The sequence below is a fragment of the Melampsora larici-populina genome (genome assembly GCF_000204055.1).
Source record: "Melampsora larici-populina 98AG31 unplaced genomic scaffold MELLAscaffold_97, whole genome shotgun sequence".
Taxonomy (NCBI): Eukaryota; Fungi; Basidiomycota; class Pucciniomycetes; order Pucciniales; family Melampsoraceae; genus Melampsora; species Melampsora laricis-populina.
Genome location: NW_006768861.1, coordinates 104,083 through 123,542, shown reverse-complemented (window position 1 = coordinate 123,542; position 19,460 = coordinate 104,083). Strand labels below are relative to the sequence as shown.

General features: G+C 40.8%; 2 protein-coding genes across 2 annotated transcripts; one reads left to right on the top strand and one right to left on the bottom strand.

The window, feature by feature from the left end:
- Positions 1-880: 880 nt before the first annotated feature.
- MELLADRAFT_69595 (uncharacterized protein) lies at positions 881-1,914 on the top strand (the record flags this gene model as incomplete). The annotated part of the gene is made up of 4 exons (XM_007418593.1): positions 881-996; positions 1,077-1,112; positions 1,189-1,224; positions 1,308-1,914. The coding sequence occupies 4 exons, from the start codon at positions 881-883 to the stop codon at positions 1,912-1,914; spliced, it is 795 nt and encodes a 264-aa protein (XP_007418655.1).
- Positions 1,915-1,945: 31 nt separating this feature from the next.
- Positions 1,946-4,694, bottom strand: MELLADRAFT_113870 (uncharacterized protein; the record flags this gene model as incomplete). The annotated part of the gene is made up of 2 exons (XM_007418608.1): positions 1,946-2,256; positions 3,719-4,694. The coding sequence occupies 2 exons, from the start codon at positions 4,692-4,694 to the stop codon at positions 1,946-1,948; spliced, it is 1,287 nt and encodes a 428-aa protein (XP_007418670.1).
- Positions 4,695-19,460: the final 14,766 nt, after the last annotated feature.

The following is a 19,460-nucleotide window of genomic DNA, read 5'->3' as shown; positions in this document are numbered from 1 at the left end:
CCGTTGTTCAAGGAGCCATTAACTCTTTCATTTCTTTTGTTTAGTTTCGAAAAAGGGCCTTTCTCCAGTACTATCGGCCCCCTAACAGGTTTCAAACTATTCTTGGGTGTATATAATAATGATGAGGATCCTACTTTGGTGTTTGATCTAATCTGGGCTCTGGCAAAGATATTGCACGCAAATCTAGGAGTGTGTATTCCTGAGATTCTTTCTTCTTTTATCATGAAAATCACCTCATGGATCATATCCTCAAACCTGAAATGTAATCACTTTTGTGTTTCTTTTATATCGTGTTGTCGAGCCCGAATCCTTTGGCGTCCAAATTTCGATATCCTTCCCTTATGCCGCTGTATCTGGCAGTGTTCCGCAACCCCTAAAGCGACCATTTTTCGTAAATGATAAGCGCTGTCGGAAGAGGCGCAAAAGCCGTAGAATTTGAAGACATACAGCTCATGGTCATCGTTCGAAAACCGCAAAGTTACGTTAGGCTTCCAGAAGGGAAAATGTGCGGTTCCTCAAATCAATTGAGGTTTATCAAGGTTTCAGACATGCGGCTTAGCAAAGTCACCATCCATTTGATTACTATGAGAAGTTGGTAGATCGATATTTGCACCCTTATGTCATTCAAAATCATACCCACACAGAGATGGGCTCATGTGATATATACATGTAAGCTTTACAGCTTTGATGAGGTGGATATTCGAGATCTCTAGCTTAGCACGCGCTCGCCCTATGCAACTTTTCCTCCGAAGTCAGACTATATCCCGAATAAATATCCTTGCTCTGAACTTCAAACTCCTCTCATTGACTGCGACTAAAAAAACAACAGCTTCCTTCAATTTTTTGAATTCCCGAGTCTCAATCCCGACAAATCCTGGAAATGGATTCTAGAAGACGAAGCAACCCTCTTCATTTGATGAAAATTTCGGACAAATATCCTTACGAGCCACGAAATGTTGAAAGACCCAGCGTTGTTTCTGACTACACGAGCGCAGCGTGAGCTTCCACAACAGTCTCTCTGTATTCTTCTCATTGTATGTCTCTGATTATATATGGCATGGATTGCTTCCGAGTAGACCGATGGCGCCTGATTCATCGGACGGGTCAGAAGGGTGAGCTCGAATACCTCTGCTATCTCAGTTCTGGTCACTTATTTCTGGATTTGGTCACATTTTCCTACTCTTACAGATCCACCGATCACGAGCTCTCAGTTATATCTGAACCGTAAGGCTGATACTCTCTTTCAATCGAGTATCTCCCAGTTGAATCATGCTTCATCTTGACACGTGATCCATCCACTCTATCAGGGCTAAAGTTCCCGGCGCGCAACTCAATGATGCAGCTCTCAGAACTTGTCGAACTAGAAGTGGAGCCCTGCCGTCCAGGATTGGGATACCAGGCAACAGTAGTCCTCTATGCGATCTCCCCAACGAGTCGAGATATTATCACCTCAACGAATCTCGCTTACCTCGCGATGTAAGAAAATCCAAGCTGGCCTTCTTGAAGGCTGCTGGAAGAATTGATGTGGATGGCTTAGAAGGTACGTTACCTAACAGGCGAGTCTCGACACTTTCAATTGAAAAGGCTAACCTGATGCTTACGCACCAAGGTACCCTGCCCGAAACAACTTCCCGCGCAACGAGATGCTTGGTTGAGAGGGCGGTCATATTTGAAGATCCGGCCATGTGGCTAGTGATGAAGCGTTGGCCATTTTTACCGACGTCTGAGGACCAATTGCGAAATGGCTATCATTGTCCCGATCACGTCAGAGCTCGTATAGAGATGGACATTGCATATCTTCTCCAAATGCAACCTCACGCGGTTCCCGAAGTTGATCTGTTGGAATATTTCTTCCTCTTGGATGATTGGTACGAGAGTGGGGATATGGTCGACCATGAAATATTCCAAGTGTAGCAGACGTTTTTTGAAAACGTGAGTCTAAGGATCATTTCTGAGTTTCTTCTCTGCGCGCACGAATCTTGAAACCTGCGAAATATGGCTGATTACGTGGACTATTGTGATTTGAAGGGAAATTTGGGAGTGGGTTTAGGCTAAATGCTACCGCGTTCATGATCTGGTGCCTCGCGTTTGTCAACGGTCCTTTGGTTGACCTCAACCATTCCACTTGAGCTAATCCCGAATCGATCGAATCATTTCCCCCGCTTGCCTTCTGCTTTGTTGTGGAAAGTTTTGAGTCGGCTGCCCTGTCCCATCGATCATGTATCTCTGTACCACTTCCGCAAGAAGTGTCTATGCCTTGAGTTTTAACCAAGTTCCAGTCTATGTTAGACTTTACCCATAATTTCCTCCAAAAGTTTCACCCTTCGACAAGTCTTGATTCTTTTGACGGTATTCTTTCGGCGAGAGTGAGATTGACTTGATGCATATTGTCTGTATTTAGGGCGTGATGTCTCTACATTTACAGGGACTTGCAGGGACTTGACCATAGATGTGTTATTTCAAGAACCTTAGGGCTCACCCACAACCTGAAAAATGGCAACCTGGTCATTCCTCAGCAGAACGAGGTTTGCCTACAGGGCCAGCAGGACCCCAGGACCAGCTCTAATGACACAAGGCCATATCAGATCCAAAGCCGTAGTTCCATCTGGTTAAAATATGTACTAAGGGTACTCAAAGTAAGTATGTGGTGCCACATACTTTTCAAATGTCATTTTTGACACGGAAAATACCATAACAAGTTAAAGAAAAGGACATGCTGAATTATATTTGGCAAATTGTGTGATTCAAAATGTCAGTTTTGGTCATTTTTCCTGTCAAAAACAAAATTTGAAAGTATGTGGCATGGCATAGGTAGCGCCACATACTTGCATTCTAGAGATTTCTTTAAGGTGTTTTCCAACAGTGTTTCTCCAGAAAGAGCATAATTTAGTGGTGTTGGAAGCCAAGTTGATATCAGCTTGAAGAATCATTAGCCATTTATACAAATGCCAGCAAGATTCCCATGGGGGCCACCATTCCTCAGCTGGTGCTCACCATGAAAGAAGAGCCCAGATCTAACAGGTTTTTAGTCCATCTAAGCTCCTAACGAATCTCCCTTGCTCCACCCTGACTGCAGGGCCGCCCATCAAGGAAGCCCTGAATTCTGGCTTCCCAAAAACTTAGGGACAGTAGTGATTGATTTCTCAAAGTCAAGACTCAAAGCAGTAGAGTCTATCCAATAAAACAAGATGGCAAGGAGATATCTTTTCCCGACAAGAATTTTCATTTTTGAGCATACATTATGGTAATTTTCTATGTTTCCATACATTTTCAGCTTGCAAAGAGAGATTTAAGAACTGACAGATTGACATCATTATCATATCCTGTCTGGTAGAAATTTGTCAAGAAGAACCAATCAAAAACCCCTTGACAAGGCTTCCTTAAGCAAAAAAACATATGCACTCTATCTTTTAAGTTCATGAAGTGTTTTGTGATGATTTCCATTCAAATACAACTTTCTGGAATAGGTTCATGAAGAGATTGTCTTTTCTTCTTCTCATCAATTTAGCAAAGAACTCTGAAGGAGTAATTGACTGAGAAAATCTGGATGGATACATGTTTTTGTACATCAAAACTTCTTGAAAATTCAACTCTTTCAATTTATTCATCCAATCTTTCAAGAAACCCCACCCCTCATCTAGTATTTTTTCATTTGCTTGCCCTCCTGAATACCATTTGTTTGAGATGAGGTATCCCAAAAAGATGACTGTGAGCTCACTTTTGCAAAACTCCAGTGTTTCTTTGATATCCTTAGTATCAAGCCCAACATAACCACATTTCCTGTGTTTGCCCAACATGAAAAGTTCAAATTTGGAGAACCAGGAATCTATGTCTTTAGAAATGGGATTATCTTTCAGGGCATCATACCCTTCAGATAGAAATGGTGACAGATGCCAAATCATGGGCATTGGAAGGCGTGCAATTTCCCAATTTTTTGAGATTATTTCTTTATCTTTGTACTTATCATCCTTGTGAAAATCATCATTTTGATATGGATCCCTGGGATTTTGATATATCACATTGCTGTGTTTTGGTCCCAATTTTTGCTTTTTACGTTCTGGTGAGATGCTGACTGAACTTCTGAAGGTGTTTGGCTGCTCTAATAGAAAATCATACCCATCTTCTCTTGTTATTTCATGTCCACAAATATGGTGTTGAGCGGGCCTGTGAATTCCAACACTGTGACCAGGACTCTCCCCTAAAAGATTTTGTACCCTCTTTTGACACAGTGAAATGTCTTCAGGACTAATTTGATGATACTGATTAGTAAAAACAATTCTTTTATCTTGAGCTATATTTGTTGAGTATCTATCTTTAGGAGCTCCCAAAGCATCAGGGCCCATTTTTTTTGTTGCAGAGAAATTCACTACAGCTCTTCTATAAGGTGGTGTAAGTTGTCTATCTGATGAGTCCTTTCCATGACTTGAGAATTCTTGATTTTTCTCTCTCAAGTTCCCAGAGCCCAAATCTTCAATTGAACTTGGGTTGTAAACATTTTTTACGGAAGGTGGTTCAAGTGTTAATGCTAATGCATCCCTTTGAATTACAGCTGATACTGAATTTTCAATCCCAGGCTTTGCTGTCTTAAAAGTTGACCAATCAGCCTTTTGACCCTTAAATTCCATAGGGTTAGTTAAGACTGTGGATAACATCACACAAGTCAAAACTGGCATCATACATTGTAAGGTTTTCATTCTGAATCTCTTTGCTTGGATTTTGAGGTTTGGTTGAAGTGCCTTCATATGATTCTCCAAGGTTGGCCTCTGGGATTGATATCAATCAGCTTATGACTGATAACAGTCAATTTTGAATTGAGATTCCAAACCTGGGAGATATAGTTATTTAATGAAAGATGCACTACTTTTTACAGGGTTTATAGGATATCAAACCCGCCTAAAACCAAGTTGTGTGGAGTTGTGACTTGTTTCTGAAACTTTGAATGTCTTCAGCACATACAAGTTCCACAAAAAGTAAGCCCCTCTATGTTCAGGTATTTACTACTACTGTCTTGATTGCCTTCTACCTTTTCTAGAAGGAAAATCACAAGGAGACAAAGTTGATCTTCGTCCAAACTTGTGATATTGGATGCCTTGATTATTAAGTTCAACTTTTCATAAATAGAAAAAAACATTGCTAGTAGACATTGGAAATATAAATAATGAATAATTTTGTGTGTGTGCTTCAGAAACTTCTCAAGTGTCTCATATAATCACAGATGGGCAGCAATGCCATAGCAGCCATCATGCAGAACCTTCCAACCAAGGCTAGTCCCAGACACTACCCTGCATTATATTTGAAACTGCTATGAGGATACCAATTTTTTGCCTTCTACCTTGTCTAGGGCTCTATGTACATACACCTGTAGCTCTATATCACTATTTCCAGAAACCATACCAAGGATTATCAGACTCCTTCACTAATATTTGAAGGAATGAGCCTTTTTGGAAATTTCTTGGAAGGATGAGCCAAGAGTAGTTTTGGGGAATATTTGTGTTGGATGAGTCCATCTGGGGATCCAGAATACAATGTAGATTCCTCTTGTCCCATGATGTTATTTTATTCCATCTTTTTGTTTGAAGGTGGAGGCAAAATTTCAACTACTGCTTATAGTATGTAGGCTTCCATATCCAACATCACACATGTCTTCTTTTTGTCTTTCACTTCCTGGTCTGCCAAATTGGGAACCCCATTGGGATCTGAAGCTGTTGCTATAAGTTTCTCCAGACAAGGATTGTGGCCTGTTCCCTTTGCTCAGGCCCAAGACAAGCATTCTGATTGGCCACATAATTTCTTCTCCCTGGCGGTGCAAGGGTTAATACTAGCTGATATTTTTAATTCATAGTTGGTACTGGTTTTGGGGTGGTAGTTGATCCAACTGATAAGTCCAGTGCTTGAGAGACATGTTTGGTACTGATTCCTGGATGCTCATTGGTGAACATGTCATTTCAAGAAGATCTCTTGGAGACGTGTTTGGTACTAATTCCTGGATGCTTGTTGGTGAACATGCCATTTCAAGAGGATCTCTGGGAGAGATGTCTGGGACCAATTCCTGGATGCTCATTGGTGAAAGTGTTAAATGTAGAAGATCCCTTGGACATATAACTTTGACTGATCCCTGGGGCCTGATGGTTGATGTTTGCAATGATAGCAAGCTAGTTTTTTTTTCATCCCTGAGATTCTCAGGGATGGTCATGACCATATATATCATTGCAAAAATCAAAACTGGTATGGTGCATTGTGAAGAATACATTCTGTGATTGTTGTTTTCAGTCTGAGCCAGTCAGGATATTTTTTATAAAACTTTCAAGTGCAAAGTGTTGATGAAAATTAATGGAGACCATGAAAAAAGGAAATTGAGGAAACCAAATTTCTCCAAGTAGACTGAAAGGATCTTGATTTCATCTGAAAGAAGGCCTTACAAAGTTGTGACTTGTTTCTGAGCTTGTACACCCAAGTCTGGCTTGCAGCACAGCATCCTGTGCTTGTGCTTAGCTACCCAGGTCTTCAAAAACCCGTAATTTATGCCCTGAGTTACTAATCTGGCTCCAAACTGTAAGGTGTCACACTTACAAACACACATGTCACAGGCTATACAGTACAGTAGATGCATTTAGAGTCTAGACTATCCTTGTTCTCCTCTCTTCTTCTCTTTTTCTCTTTATTGGTTTCTTCAGCTTCTTCAGTTTCTATTCATGTTATCAGGGTTGTTGCAATCTGATGTTCTTTATGAACTCAGTATGGATTCCTCTCTTCTTCTCTTTCTCTCTTTATCAGTTTCTTCAGCTTCTTCAGTTTCTATTCATGTTATCAGGGTTGTTGTGATCTGATGTTCTTTATGAACTAGGCCTAGTTTTTGAAAATCACTTTGGTTCTAGATAACTTTTGTGTCTACCTGTGCCAAAATCAGTGGTGTTCCTCCATAGGAACTTCCACAAACTTTTTGGCACTGCACTGTCCAAACACTCCCCTGCTGGTTTTATGCTAATGCAACACTTCTCAACATAACTTGACACAACCCTTCGACAATCTCCTCAAAGTTGATCACAACACCTCTTCAAGTGTGATCACAGCACCTCTTCAATATGTATCAACCCATGTGTACAGCAATTGTCTCCTTTCTGCTAAATTTTGGAAACCTCTCTCTAATATCCACAATTTCATCAAAGGTGGACAGGTCCACATTTACAATGTGGATGGGAGCTGGTCCCTTTTTTTTGGGTATAATGTCAGATGTAATCTCAATATCTTTATCCAAGCAACCATCATCTGACAGTTCTGACTTTTGGTCCATTTATTTGGCTCACAAATAAATCATCATTCAACTTCAATACACCCCGCTGCTCTCAATCTACTACAACTTTCTGACCATTGACCATTCAAAGTCTCTATATCTCTAATATATCTAAATCCAAGAATGTCTAACTGGAAGAATCAGAATCAAAGCTTTTGTGACCTCTGTCTGCAAGACTGATGATGGATCTTCTGTCTCACCCAGACAGTCCCCTTCAATCACCACTCCAGCCAATACCCGAACCGCTCCGCTCCAAATATTGGTTTCGGAGCGGTTTTGGAGCGTTTTTAGGGTCCGCTACAACCCTTGCATTACATACACTGCGCCAAATTGAAAATTTACCGTGGAGTTTAGAAAATTGAGTAGACATAGAAAATTATAGAGAAGCTGGCAAGGGTCAGAAAAATATGAAAAAATAATGGGAGGGCCCTTTGATTGCATTCTGATTGTCTGGCATATTTTTTCATATTTTTAAAACCACAATGCATATAATACTACACAAAATATAATGTCTTCTGGGCAGAAAATATAAAAACCAACGAACAGTGATATTGAGCAGTCTTGGAGAGAGACAAAAATACACAAAAATATGCATATTGTTCCTATGGCTGAGACCTTGGATTTGAGTATTTTTTTGTATTTTTAGTGTGCAGATTGTTGATTGTACTAACAAAAAACCTCCAAGTTTCTCAGATTACAACCTGTAACACGGATTGGAATTTGGCCACTGGAATTCTATATCCCTCATATCTTTTGCAATTCTGGGTCAAAACACTTGATAGTTAGCTGATTAGGAAGCCATGAAGTGCATTTGAATGTTATGTTAATGCATCAAATCTGTAGCTCCGCTACAAAAAAACCTATTTGTCTTTGAAACAATTTCCTCTATAGCCACATAGATATTCTTTGGGATCAGATGCAGGTTTTTTGTCTCAATGAAAGATATAGTCACAGAGTTTGGCTTTCCGATGAACAAAAAATCAAGTGGTTTGACCAAGAATTGACAAAGATATAAGGGATTGTTGAATTCAAATTATGCCCTCCAATGTCTGTTACAGGTTGTAATCTAACAATCCTGGAGGTTTTTTGTTAGTACAATCAACAATTCTCACACTAAACATACAAAAAAATACTCAAATCCAAGGTCTCAGCCATAGGAACAATATGCATTTTTTGTGTATTCTCGTCTCTCTCCAAGACTGCTCAATATCACTGTTCGTTGGTTTTTATACTTTCTGCCCAGAAAATATTATATTTTGTGTAGTATTATATGCATTGTGGTTTTAAAAATATGAAAAAATATGCCAGACAATTGGAATGCATCAAAGGGCCCTCCCATTATTTTTTCATATTTTTCTGACCCTTGCCAGCTTCTCTATAATTTTCTATGTCTACTCAATTTTCTAAACTCCACGGTAAATTTGCAATTTGGCGTAGTGATAGCGGATGCTACGCACCGAAACCCCAGACCCGGGTTTTCCATAGCGGAGCCACCGAAACGCAATGGGCCGGGGTCTCGGGTACTCTGATATATATCGGAGTGATACAGTCAAGGGTGGAGGGGTATCACTCACCCCACCCCTTGTTCTGATCTCACCAGATCAAAACAGAACGCCTCACACCATCTTAGCTCGATTCGACCAATGGAACCCCCCTGGATGAGGCTTCGATGGCTCACCTGTGGTCCATCCGACTGCCGAAAGCTGGTACTTATGTTGATTTGGTAAGTCCCATTTGACCAATCAAATCTCTGATCGTATCTTAGAAACTGACCCAACCATTCCTTTCCTTCTTTCAAATCGATTCCTCACTTTCTTTCATCTCATCCGATTCAAATCATCCAATCATATCTCAACATGGCCATCACCAAATCCCCTCCCAATCCCAAATCTTGTCAAAAAGTGCTGGCCTTCAAGTACCAAAAGCATCGAGTGCTCGAACCCTCAGACCACCGAGCCCCTCTCGACCAGCACCAGGCTTTGTGGCTACGCCAAAAGACTCTCGTACAACTCTTACACTTCCTTCTGATGACAACCAAAGTTCAACTGGTCCTCTCGCCGATTGTTCTGCTTCACCTCGACCCCCTACTGTTCCCACAAAGAAGAAGAGCAGTCAAGCCTCAGCTGCTGCCAAACCAACTGGCAAAGGCAAGGTAAGCTTTGTATTTCACACCACAGACTAACAATGTATCTTACTTCTTGGTAATTGAATTTGTCTTAATATCCTAGTCTTGCTCATCAACCAGCAAACAATCCAAATCACCCTCAGGAAGTTCAAAGGGTTTCTCACCATCACCCCGACCAACCAAGAAAACGAAAGATGTAAGTGAACTATCCTCTTTGAGCCTCTCACTACACCTCTCACTACAGACAATTACTAACCTCCTTTTTCCTTTATAGGCGGCCTATGAGGTACCTGAAGACGTCGAGTTGTCCCAAGGATCCGATGTCGAGATAGTTGGGACCAGCGAGCCGGGCTACATGGATTTTCGAAGTGCTCGTGTGAGAGAACTACTGACGTTCTTTGAGCCTCCTAAAGTAAGTCAACTATTCATTTATTTCCATCTTTGTTTCATAAATGGCTGGCCCTGCTGATATTATATGTTTTGCTAATGTCTAGGGACGCAGTTACAAGTGTCATTTCTGTAATCAAGTATTCTTGCGTCATCCGACCTTGTACTGGAACTTATGGGGGCACCGCGGCGGGAACGAGAAACGCCCAGTGTGCACGATGCGCCATAAAGCTATCAAAGCTGGCTTCAATCTTCCACCTGTCTATGAACCCGAGTCGGACAAAAAGAAGGACTCGACCTTGGACGCCTTTGTCAGTGGACCTATCTTCTCCGTGGACTTATTGAACACCATCCTTGTCATATGGATTGTTCGACATGCATTGCCCTGGATCCGATTCCACGACCCTGCCCTACGTGCCGCTTTCTATTCCGTCAATCGCGGAGCGGTTGTTCGATCTACAGCTTGGGCCTCTAAGAAGTCTGTCCAGCTTTTTTCAGGCTTACACAGCCAGGCAATCAAGAACCTTCAGGTAAGTTTTATTTTTGACTTTCTCAAAAGCTTTGTATTTTCATTGTACTGATGATTGTATGATAGGAAAATCAAGGTAAATTTTGTTTAAGTCACGATGTTTGGACAACAAAAGGAAATTGGTATGCCTTTGTTGGTGCGACGGCCAATTACATTGACAATGAATGGGAATATAGATCAACTCATCTCACTCTGAAAATGGTTGCATGGCGTCATTTTGGCGCCTTGCTGGCCAGACCAATCGGCCGGTTTTTAATCCGACATGGACTTCACAAAAAGATGAGTCTATTGTACTCATCTTTTTCACATTTATCCTGTTACTAATTTCACACGTTCCCCTATGATCCTTTTCTATTTATCATCTTTCTTGGCTTGTATGATACTTACCTTTTAGCTCAGACCACCAACAGTGGTGGAAACAACACCACGATGGCCACCAAACTCAAAGAGATGTTTGCAGCAGCCGAAGATCCGGTACATTGGCCAAGTCAATCTCATCATGTCAGATGTTACACCCATAAACTTAACCTCGTGGTTGGCCGCGGGCTCAAAGCCCTGGGTCAAAAGGTAGGTACTGTTAAACCTTCTATACCCAACGGTGTCACTCTTCCTATCCCCGGTTTTGAGATCAACAACGGGGAAGATTCTGTCGAGTTCCATCCTTCCAATACCGAATCCGAGGATGAATACTGTTTACCTGAGCAACCGGACGGCATTGATGACGAGGATGGTACTGAAGGTCAAGATACCAAGGAAGGCACTTGTGATAAAGATGACGTGGTCGCAATGGCCCTTCAAAAGGTGAGTTTTAGCATTATGAATCTAGTTGGACTCTGACTAAAGTTGTCATGAGTTTTTCCATAGGTGTACACTGTCTCTGGACAGATAGCGAGTAGTGCTGCACAAAGAAACGATTTTAAGACACGCGCGACACGTATTGGATATAAGGGTAGGATGCTTAAAAGGCCTTGCAAGACCCAATGGAATAGTCACTACGAAAGTCGCATGATTGCATGCAAGGCGCAGGAGGTCAGTACTTTTTCGACTTTGCTTTCATCATTGATTACTGATAGCTGTCTATCTGATACTTTTCTATACAGGTCATCAACTCTATGATTGCGGCCGATCGAAAGGCCTGTTTTTTCAAGGGGGTCACTATTTCGGCTTCAGAGTGGCACGCGGTAGAGATGGTGAACAAGGTTCTCAAGGTATGTGGCTCCCTTTGATCATCTTTTGTTTTGGTATGTTTATTTGTTTTTGTTGTAGACTTTTGTTGAAGCTACAGCTTGAGTCAAGGGTAACTGGCCTACTGGATGTATTCTCTTGGCTGAATACAAGAGGGTAATCAACGAACTCAAGCAACATCAAGCTGAGGCATGCATTTTCCCGAGTCTCGACAATGCCATCGAGGTGATGATCAAATGGCCGACCGATTACCAAGAGGAGGCTGCCAGCTGTGAAGCCATAGTACTTGCGACAATCCTCAACCCAAGAGTTTGAGTAAAGTTTTTCAACCTCCACTATCCCGAACATGAAGCCTCATCTCAGGAGATTCTTGAGTGCGCATTCAACACTGTGGTTGAAGAAAGGAAGACTCACGAGCCAACTCCACCACCCAAAGATTGCGACGAGTCTGCCAATCCTGATGAATTTGATGTTTTCGGAACCGATAAAGGTCCAAGTCAACCTTTGACTTCAGAGCTAGAAGAATATTTACATGGTAAATTCCCGATCAGAAAGGATCATACTCCTCTTCAGTGGTGGAAGGTTTGTTTTTTCCATCGCGTCATTCATTCATTCTGTCTAACTAACTACCTAATGGTTCGATTCACAGGAACACAAAAGCCATTTCCCTATCCTAGCAACGCTCGCCCGCGATTACTTATCCATTTCGGCCACATCTTGTGCATGTGAGCGCACATTTTCAGCCGCTGCCGACGTGTGTACCCCATCGAGAGGTAGTATGTTACCTAAAACCATGGAGCGGCTTGTAGGCTCGCAAGCTTGGTTGAAGGAGGGCATTGTCCCTGATGGAGAATTTGAAGAAGCTTCCAAGGCGCTTCAAGCCTATGTGGACGCGATGGCCAAGTCCAAGAAACCCCAATAGTCTCTTTTTTTTTCTGACTCCAAAACAAGATTGTTTTCTTTTTATGTGTCTGTTCCTTCCTCATATCTTTTCCCTCTAAAGAGTTTACATCTACTCTACTTGTCCTCCTACAAGCTTGGACATGTTGTACACATTGTGGTGAATTAATTTTTTTTTCCTTCTCTTTGACACTTTATCTGCGAAATATCGCAATATATTGCAATATTGCAATATATTGCGATATATAGCGACTGTACTTACATCGCAATATATCGCACTATACTTCGGAGAAATTGCGATTGCCCCGCTTCGATACCAGGCGAGCTTTTTATTTGTATAAATAGCCAAGTGAGAGCGGAGCGTTTCATAGCGCCGACTCTGCAACGCCATGAAATTGGTTGAAATTTCATAGCGTTTCGGAGCGGTTCGGGTATTGACCTACACCACGAGGCAACTTTGAACTGGGACCACGTGAAATGTAAGTTGGGTATGACCACACCAAGTGGTTGTGTAGAACAGGTGACAGTAGTGTGAACCCCAGATATGTGGCCCCCACCCCAGCTCGTCACCCGTTCTACGTGTGGGCTTGCTGCTCACAGCAAGCCCGCGTTATGCTGATGTGATGCACCAGCCTATCAGTGGCTGAGCCAATGCGTGTGAGCGTGGCCTGTCAGCCAGCTGCTCAGCGCCTACACAAAAACATGAGTTAGATGGTCTGGGAGCGATGTGCCAGTCAGGTGCTCAGCACACAAATGAGCTTGGAAACCGCTCATCCAAGCTCACATTGGCTGATGAAAATGTGGCTATCTGTTTCTTACTCTATCAAAAAATTGGCCCAACCAATGATTCCTGGATATCTTTCGGTTTTGTTGTTGTACAATATCATGTTTCACAAGATCAGTTCTTTTCTTGTCTCTTCAGATCCCTCAAGACAGTTCCATACTTAGAATGGTTTCAATTATTATTTTATAGCTCCATGAACAAATGTAATAAATGCTAATTACATTGAGATGGTATTTGACGATCCTAATCATAACTTTCCATCAAATTTCCATAAAATACTATATTGAGGCCATGTCTTGTAATATCAAAAAAATTCAAACTTTCAAAAGATAACAATGAGAAGAAAGCAAAATTAGATGAACTTGAAAAACAGTTAGACCAATTTGTCACTGTCAGTCAATCAGAATGTTTCTTCTTCATCTCACGGTAAAATATTGTGGCTAAAGATTGATTTGGTTTATTTATTTTGTCATCTATTCATTCTACTAAAGAAGTTCAAGCAAAGATGGCAGCACAAGCTTGAATACTGATCTCAGTGGTTCTTTCAGCCTCTTCTCTCCCACAATTTACATGAGTATTTTGTGGACCAATGCATGTAAGCAGGATGAACTCACGGGTTTAAAATCATTGCATCATATACGGCCCATAGATTATCCAAGATGAATTGTACAAACATTGGTCTAAGACCTGGTCTTCCATTCAATTGTTTCTTTGTTAAGACCATTTTGTACCTTCTGATCAAAGAAATAATCACCCCATAAGCAGCGTTGTAATTTATCTTCTTCAATCTCCAATTCCTTTGACCAAAGATGAGAAAATTTAGAAATCGTGAATGACCAATTGTCAATCGCTAACAAAAACAAAACATCACCTTTTGTAGGATTGAAATATAAATCGGTATCATCAGTTTCTTGAAATTCTTCTAGTTTAATTAAATTTGGATCATCATTTTGTTTTTCTTGTGCTTTTTGCCATTTTCAATCTTGTTCCATTCTTTGGGTCACAAAAGATGAACCCATGACAGCATCAACTTGTTCGACTAATTGTACAAGGTAATGATAAGCTTCTGTTGGTGTGAGACGTAGTTCAGTGATAAGACGATCCATTCTGTTGATCACAAGGATAGGCTTGAGTTGTTCATTCCATCCCTGTCGTAGAAAATTGATAGTCTGAAAATAAATCGTAGCTTAGCTTCAGGACCACAGAGTAGATCCACAAACCAAGAAGAATGATTGATCACATCAAGAACAGCCCTGGCAGCCGAATGCAAAACTTTTGGAGCAGGTTGTGCAGATGTCACAGCCTGGTGTTATTTTCAAAACAGGGCTTTACATACATACATATGCAGTTTGATATCAAGTGTGACGTCACAGGTAGATGTCACAGTTCTTGCCTCCCTGGTCCCCTTTTGAATTCCGCTCTTTCAAAGTTAGCGTTCACCGTCATAACATTGGTCATCCTGGAGCCGATCAGTCATTCAAGTTTCATCCATAGTCATTCTGATTGTTCAAATCGAAGTCCTTTCATCAATTGTTCTAATTCTCTTTGTAAGTCTTTCCTCCCTGGATCCTTCAAATCAGCCATGTTCGCATTGTCCATATCAAAGTCCTTCGACTGATTGCTCGCTCCATATGTAAGTCATGCTTTGTCTTTCAGCTTCATTCTTCTCTGCCTGATTCACACCATCCTACAGGTTGATGCCATTCTGATCATTATTTTCGTTTTCATTGTTCATATTGAAATCTTGAGGTCGATCATCCTGAGTCAAAGATTTTTCAAATGTTTCCCTGTTCGTTTTTGCATTCATTGAGTACATCATTGGTCTCTTCTTTATCTTCTCATCGTTCTGATAGCCCCTGACAGCCCCATACACTTGGATCAATCTCCTAGTTTGTAAGTCTTTCATCATCTCAATCTTTTCTTCAAGTTCTGACTCTCATTGGTCATAAATCCATTGGTTGATTGCTTGATAAACATTTCTTACAGAAACAACCAATGAAAACAAGCTATTAACTACACCAAATCATCAAACATATCCATCAAAGACTAATTTTTGAAGATCATTTTCTCGTCTTTTTTCTTGTCTTTTTTTCTCATTTGTTTTTCAAGATAATCTCCCTTGATTGTGTAATTACCATTTGCAGTTTTTGTCAATGCAATAGATAGATCAGTTGTTATTTTCAATTTCATTCCGTGAGCAATGATCAAAACATCCCAACATGATCTGCGGGTGCTGCTATCAGCCATCATGAGGCTGGAAGAGCACTGGAATGAGCCACCACTCACCAGCTAAATCCAATTTGCTTGCACTACAGGAGTGCGAGCTATCTCACCTGGTTGACACAAAGTCTGACTCACACTCCTGACAATGTGAGTCATCTCATCTGTTCATCGAGTGAGCCATCTCAGCATGTTATGATATGAGATGACTCACTGACTCACCCAATGAGCGGGTGAGCCACCATCTTGTAGCCACATGATCAGATTGAGTGAAGCCCACACTGGCTGGAACGTGTAGCTCACATTGGGTACGACGATGTAGACAGTATGTGTTTTATTGGCAGAGTCAAAATTCGCGTGAGTGTCACGTGCCATCAGCCCCGTGGTGTAGGTTCCAACAAAGCAATGTACCTCCAATGCGGAACAAATGGCCATACAGGACTTGATCTTTTGGAGGTTGGTACAACTTCCAGATTTCTTTTGAATGACTGATTACCACTTGATTTTTTGGAAACCACCATTTTACCATCACTCATTCTTGCAGAAACAAACAGCAGATTGAGTGGGAGTCTAGCACAGAAGTTATACAGGAGCTTCAACACACAAACAGGGTCAAGTTTCAATTTTTGTTGGCACAGGGAAATTGTCTGAATTTCTCCTGGCTTGGCTGTCTTTGAATAATTGATCACTATCTTCAAATTCAAGGGGTTTTGATCCTAAAGAACATCTTCCCAGTTCAGCAAGTGTGTTGTCCCACCAGCCTCCTACTCATGCTGTACCCCAAAAGGCCGCCAGTGCAATTGTGTACACCTCCAAGTCTTTTTTGTTGGTCAAACAGATGTGCTATCTTGAAAATGCTAAGTCTGATACTAAAGCAGGCTGCCCAATTTTGCTTGCTCCAGTAACTCTTGTGCAACAGTTGGCAATGCCTTCAAGAACAACCACTGTGAACACCATACATTTTCCCCAAGTGGGGATGGGAAAATGATTAAGAGTATAGTTTGTCATAAAAGGATCTATCACTGCACACCTGAGCCATAACACCAACACTACATATGTGCAGCAGGCTGAGTGAATGGGTGGATATGATGTACATATAGATCTGCTCAGTTATCTGCTCATCTGGATAATTCAATCATATGTAATACACACTGTAACTCTTCTTGACTTGAGAAAATCATTCCATAAAATGTCTACATACAGCCGTTCCAAGAAAGGTTGACAACTTTTCTTTGGAGAAAGTTGTCTCCGCAGCGGCTAAAACCAAAGACAAAACTTGGTTACAGGTTTATTATTTCCTGTATTCTTCCAATTAGCGGAGAGACAAAATCAAGTGAGAGACAAAACCCGGGTTTTGCACATTGGCGAGATTTCCAAAAAAATCAATCTTTGTTGGAACAGCTGTACACTGAATCAAATTTTTGGTGTAATTTCATCCACCAAACTTCATGTAACACCCTTTCTGTTACTGACAAATGGCTTCAAGAGTATTGCCCAGCTATGGAGGTATATGTAATCAATTTGTAGGGCAATTTTTTTAAAGTGTATCACATGTGCTTTACTTAATTAGATGAGCAGACCACTGAGCAGACCTGTATGTATGTGATAGCCACCTATTTACTCAGTCTGATGCTCATATGTAGTGTGGGTTTTATGGCTCAATTCTGTAGTGATAGATCAGTCTATGACAAACTATACTCATCATCTTCCTCCCATTCCGACTTGGGGGAAATGGGTGATTTTCATCGTGAACACCATAGAAATGCATTACAGTTAGATCTTGCCCAATCTTGATGGTTGCCTTCAAGGTATCTTTTGTTGGTGCTTGTGAATGTCACTGATTTTGAACGTGGGATGCATTTCAATCAAGTCCTTCTTGCTTTTGAACTTTGCCTGGCCACCTGACACTATTTAATAAGGCGCCTGTCTTCTCATCTTGTCAGTTGCCATCATTTTTTGCAAAATGCGCCTACAGACAATCACCAATTATTAATTCAATACATCATCATGCCCCATTGCAAACCATCCTTGATATTTCATTTTCTCATTTCATTGTTTTCTCATTTCATTCTTGCTTTTTCATCCTTTTCCTAACCCCATATCCTTGATATGGCCAGTGGAATTGCCTTGTCCAGCAACAAAATCAAACCTAGAATGACATGTCCTGACTCTTCAGATATGAGGTAGTTAGTTTTCTGCTTATAAATATGTTTGCTATTTGTCTTATTTTTGTGTACCTCTTTTATCTTTGCTTCATGGCTACTGCGGTAGGACTTATATCTGATTAAAACCTATACAAGCTATTTGAGAATATTAATGCTCATGATGTGACTTTGTATCAAAATGAGTATGGGTCGGTAGATTGAGATTTTGTTTGCACTGGATATAATGAAGATGTAGAGGTCCTACATCTGATAATTCTAAGAAGTATTATATTTATGTAAGGAAATTAATTACCTTGGACACATTTCATTGAACGCACTTTGATATTTGGGGAGTTGAAAAAGTGAGGTAGTGCCCATGTTAATGTATAAACACTTATGATGTACCTAGATGAAGGTTTGTTGTTGGCTAACAGGTACCTTAAGGATGATTGTCATTTGAATAAGCCTGGCTTATGTTTTCTACAAATACATGAATCCTTTACAAAACCAGATCACTACAACATACACTGCAAACATCATTCGGGTTCCCCAAGTGGGCAGGAAAAAATGATTGGGAGTATGATTTGTCATAAAATGGTCTATCACTCCACACCTGAACCATAACACCCACACTACATATGTGTAGCAGGCTCAGTGAATATGTGGTTATCATGTACATACAGTTCTGCTCAGTTATCTGCTCATCAGGATAAGTTCTTCATATGTAATACATGCTGTAACTTCTTTCAGATTGAAAAAAGCTTCCAAAAGATTGACTACATACACTGACTCAATGTTTTGGTGTGATCTCATCAACTCAACTGCATGTAACACACTTTCTGTTACTAAGACATAGCTTCAACAATATTGCTTGAGCAGCTACAGAATGATATGTAGTAAATTTTTGGGAAAAAAATTCCAAAGTCGAAAAAGTTACATGTGGTATAACATGTGATTTATTTATTCTGATGGGCAAAAAACTGAGCAGACCTGTATGTACATGATAGACAACTATTGACTCAGCTTGCTGCGCATATGTAGTGTGGGTGAAATGGCTCAGGTGTGCAGTATTAGATTCTTTTATGAAAAACTGTACTATTAATCATTTTCCTCTTCCAAATTGGGGAAGTTGAATGATGTTTACAGTGATAGCATCTAACTTTAATCAGTCCATCCCCAGAGCGTAGCCATCTTTTGGAGCCCGCGGACTCTGCAGGAAGCGCCTGGGATTGACTTGGTTATAACATGCTGTATATTTGTAGTGTGTGGATTTACATATTAGCAGGGATTATTGGATTGCACCAGCACCTTAGAGCACCCACTATGGTGGGCGTGTTTTATCGTAAATTTTGCGGTCCCGACCGCGAAATTTAATCATGCGTGTAACAACTAAATTAGTAAACGCATAAAAACCACTATGAGCTGCTTTACAACCTGATTTACCAACGATAAATCACTGTGAGTCAACCAGATCCACAGTGGTATGATCTTGAAACGAATCATCACATTCCTCATAATCTTTTCCCAAAGATCAATTATCTCAGAAGTCTTCAAATAGCAATAGGAACAACAATAATAACATCAACTAGTCTTGACTTCTTGTTTGATAAACCTCGCATACCACCTCCGCTTCCTCGCACTCAAATCTGAATTGATCGAGACTTATCAAGACTGCACTCAACGTGCTCGGAAACTATATAAGTTTTCAAGTTTGAACTTTGAAGTTGAGGTGTCGAGGTCTGAACGTTGAGATTTGAAGTCTTGAATTGTGGAGTTTGGGATTTGATGTTTTGGAAAAGGCAGTTGTTGACCGATTATCGTACGATAAATCAAGTCGTAGGCTTGCGTAGATCTGAGCACGCGGGGTGCAAGATTTAACGCAGCAGTACGGACTG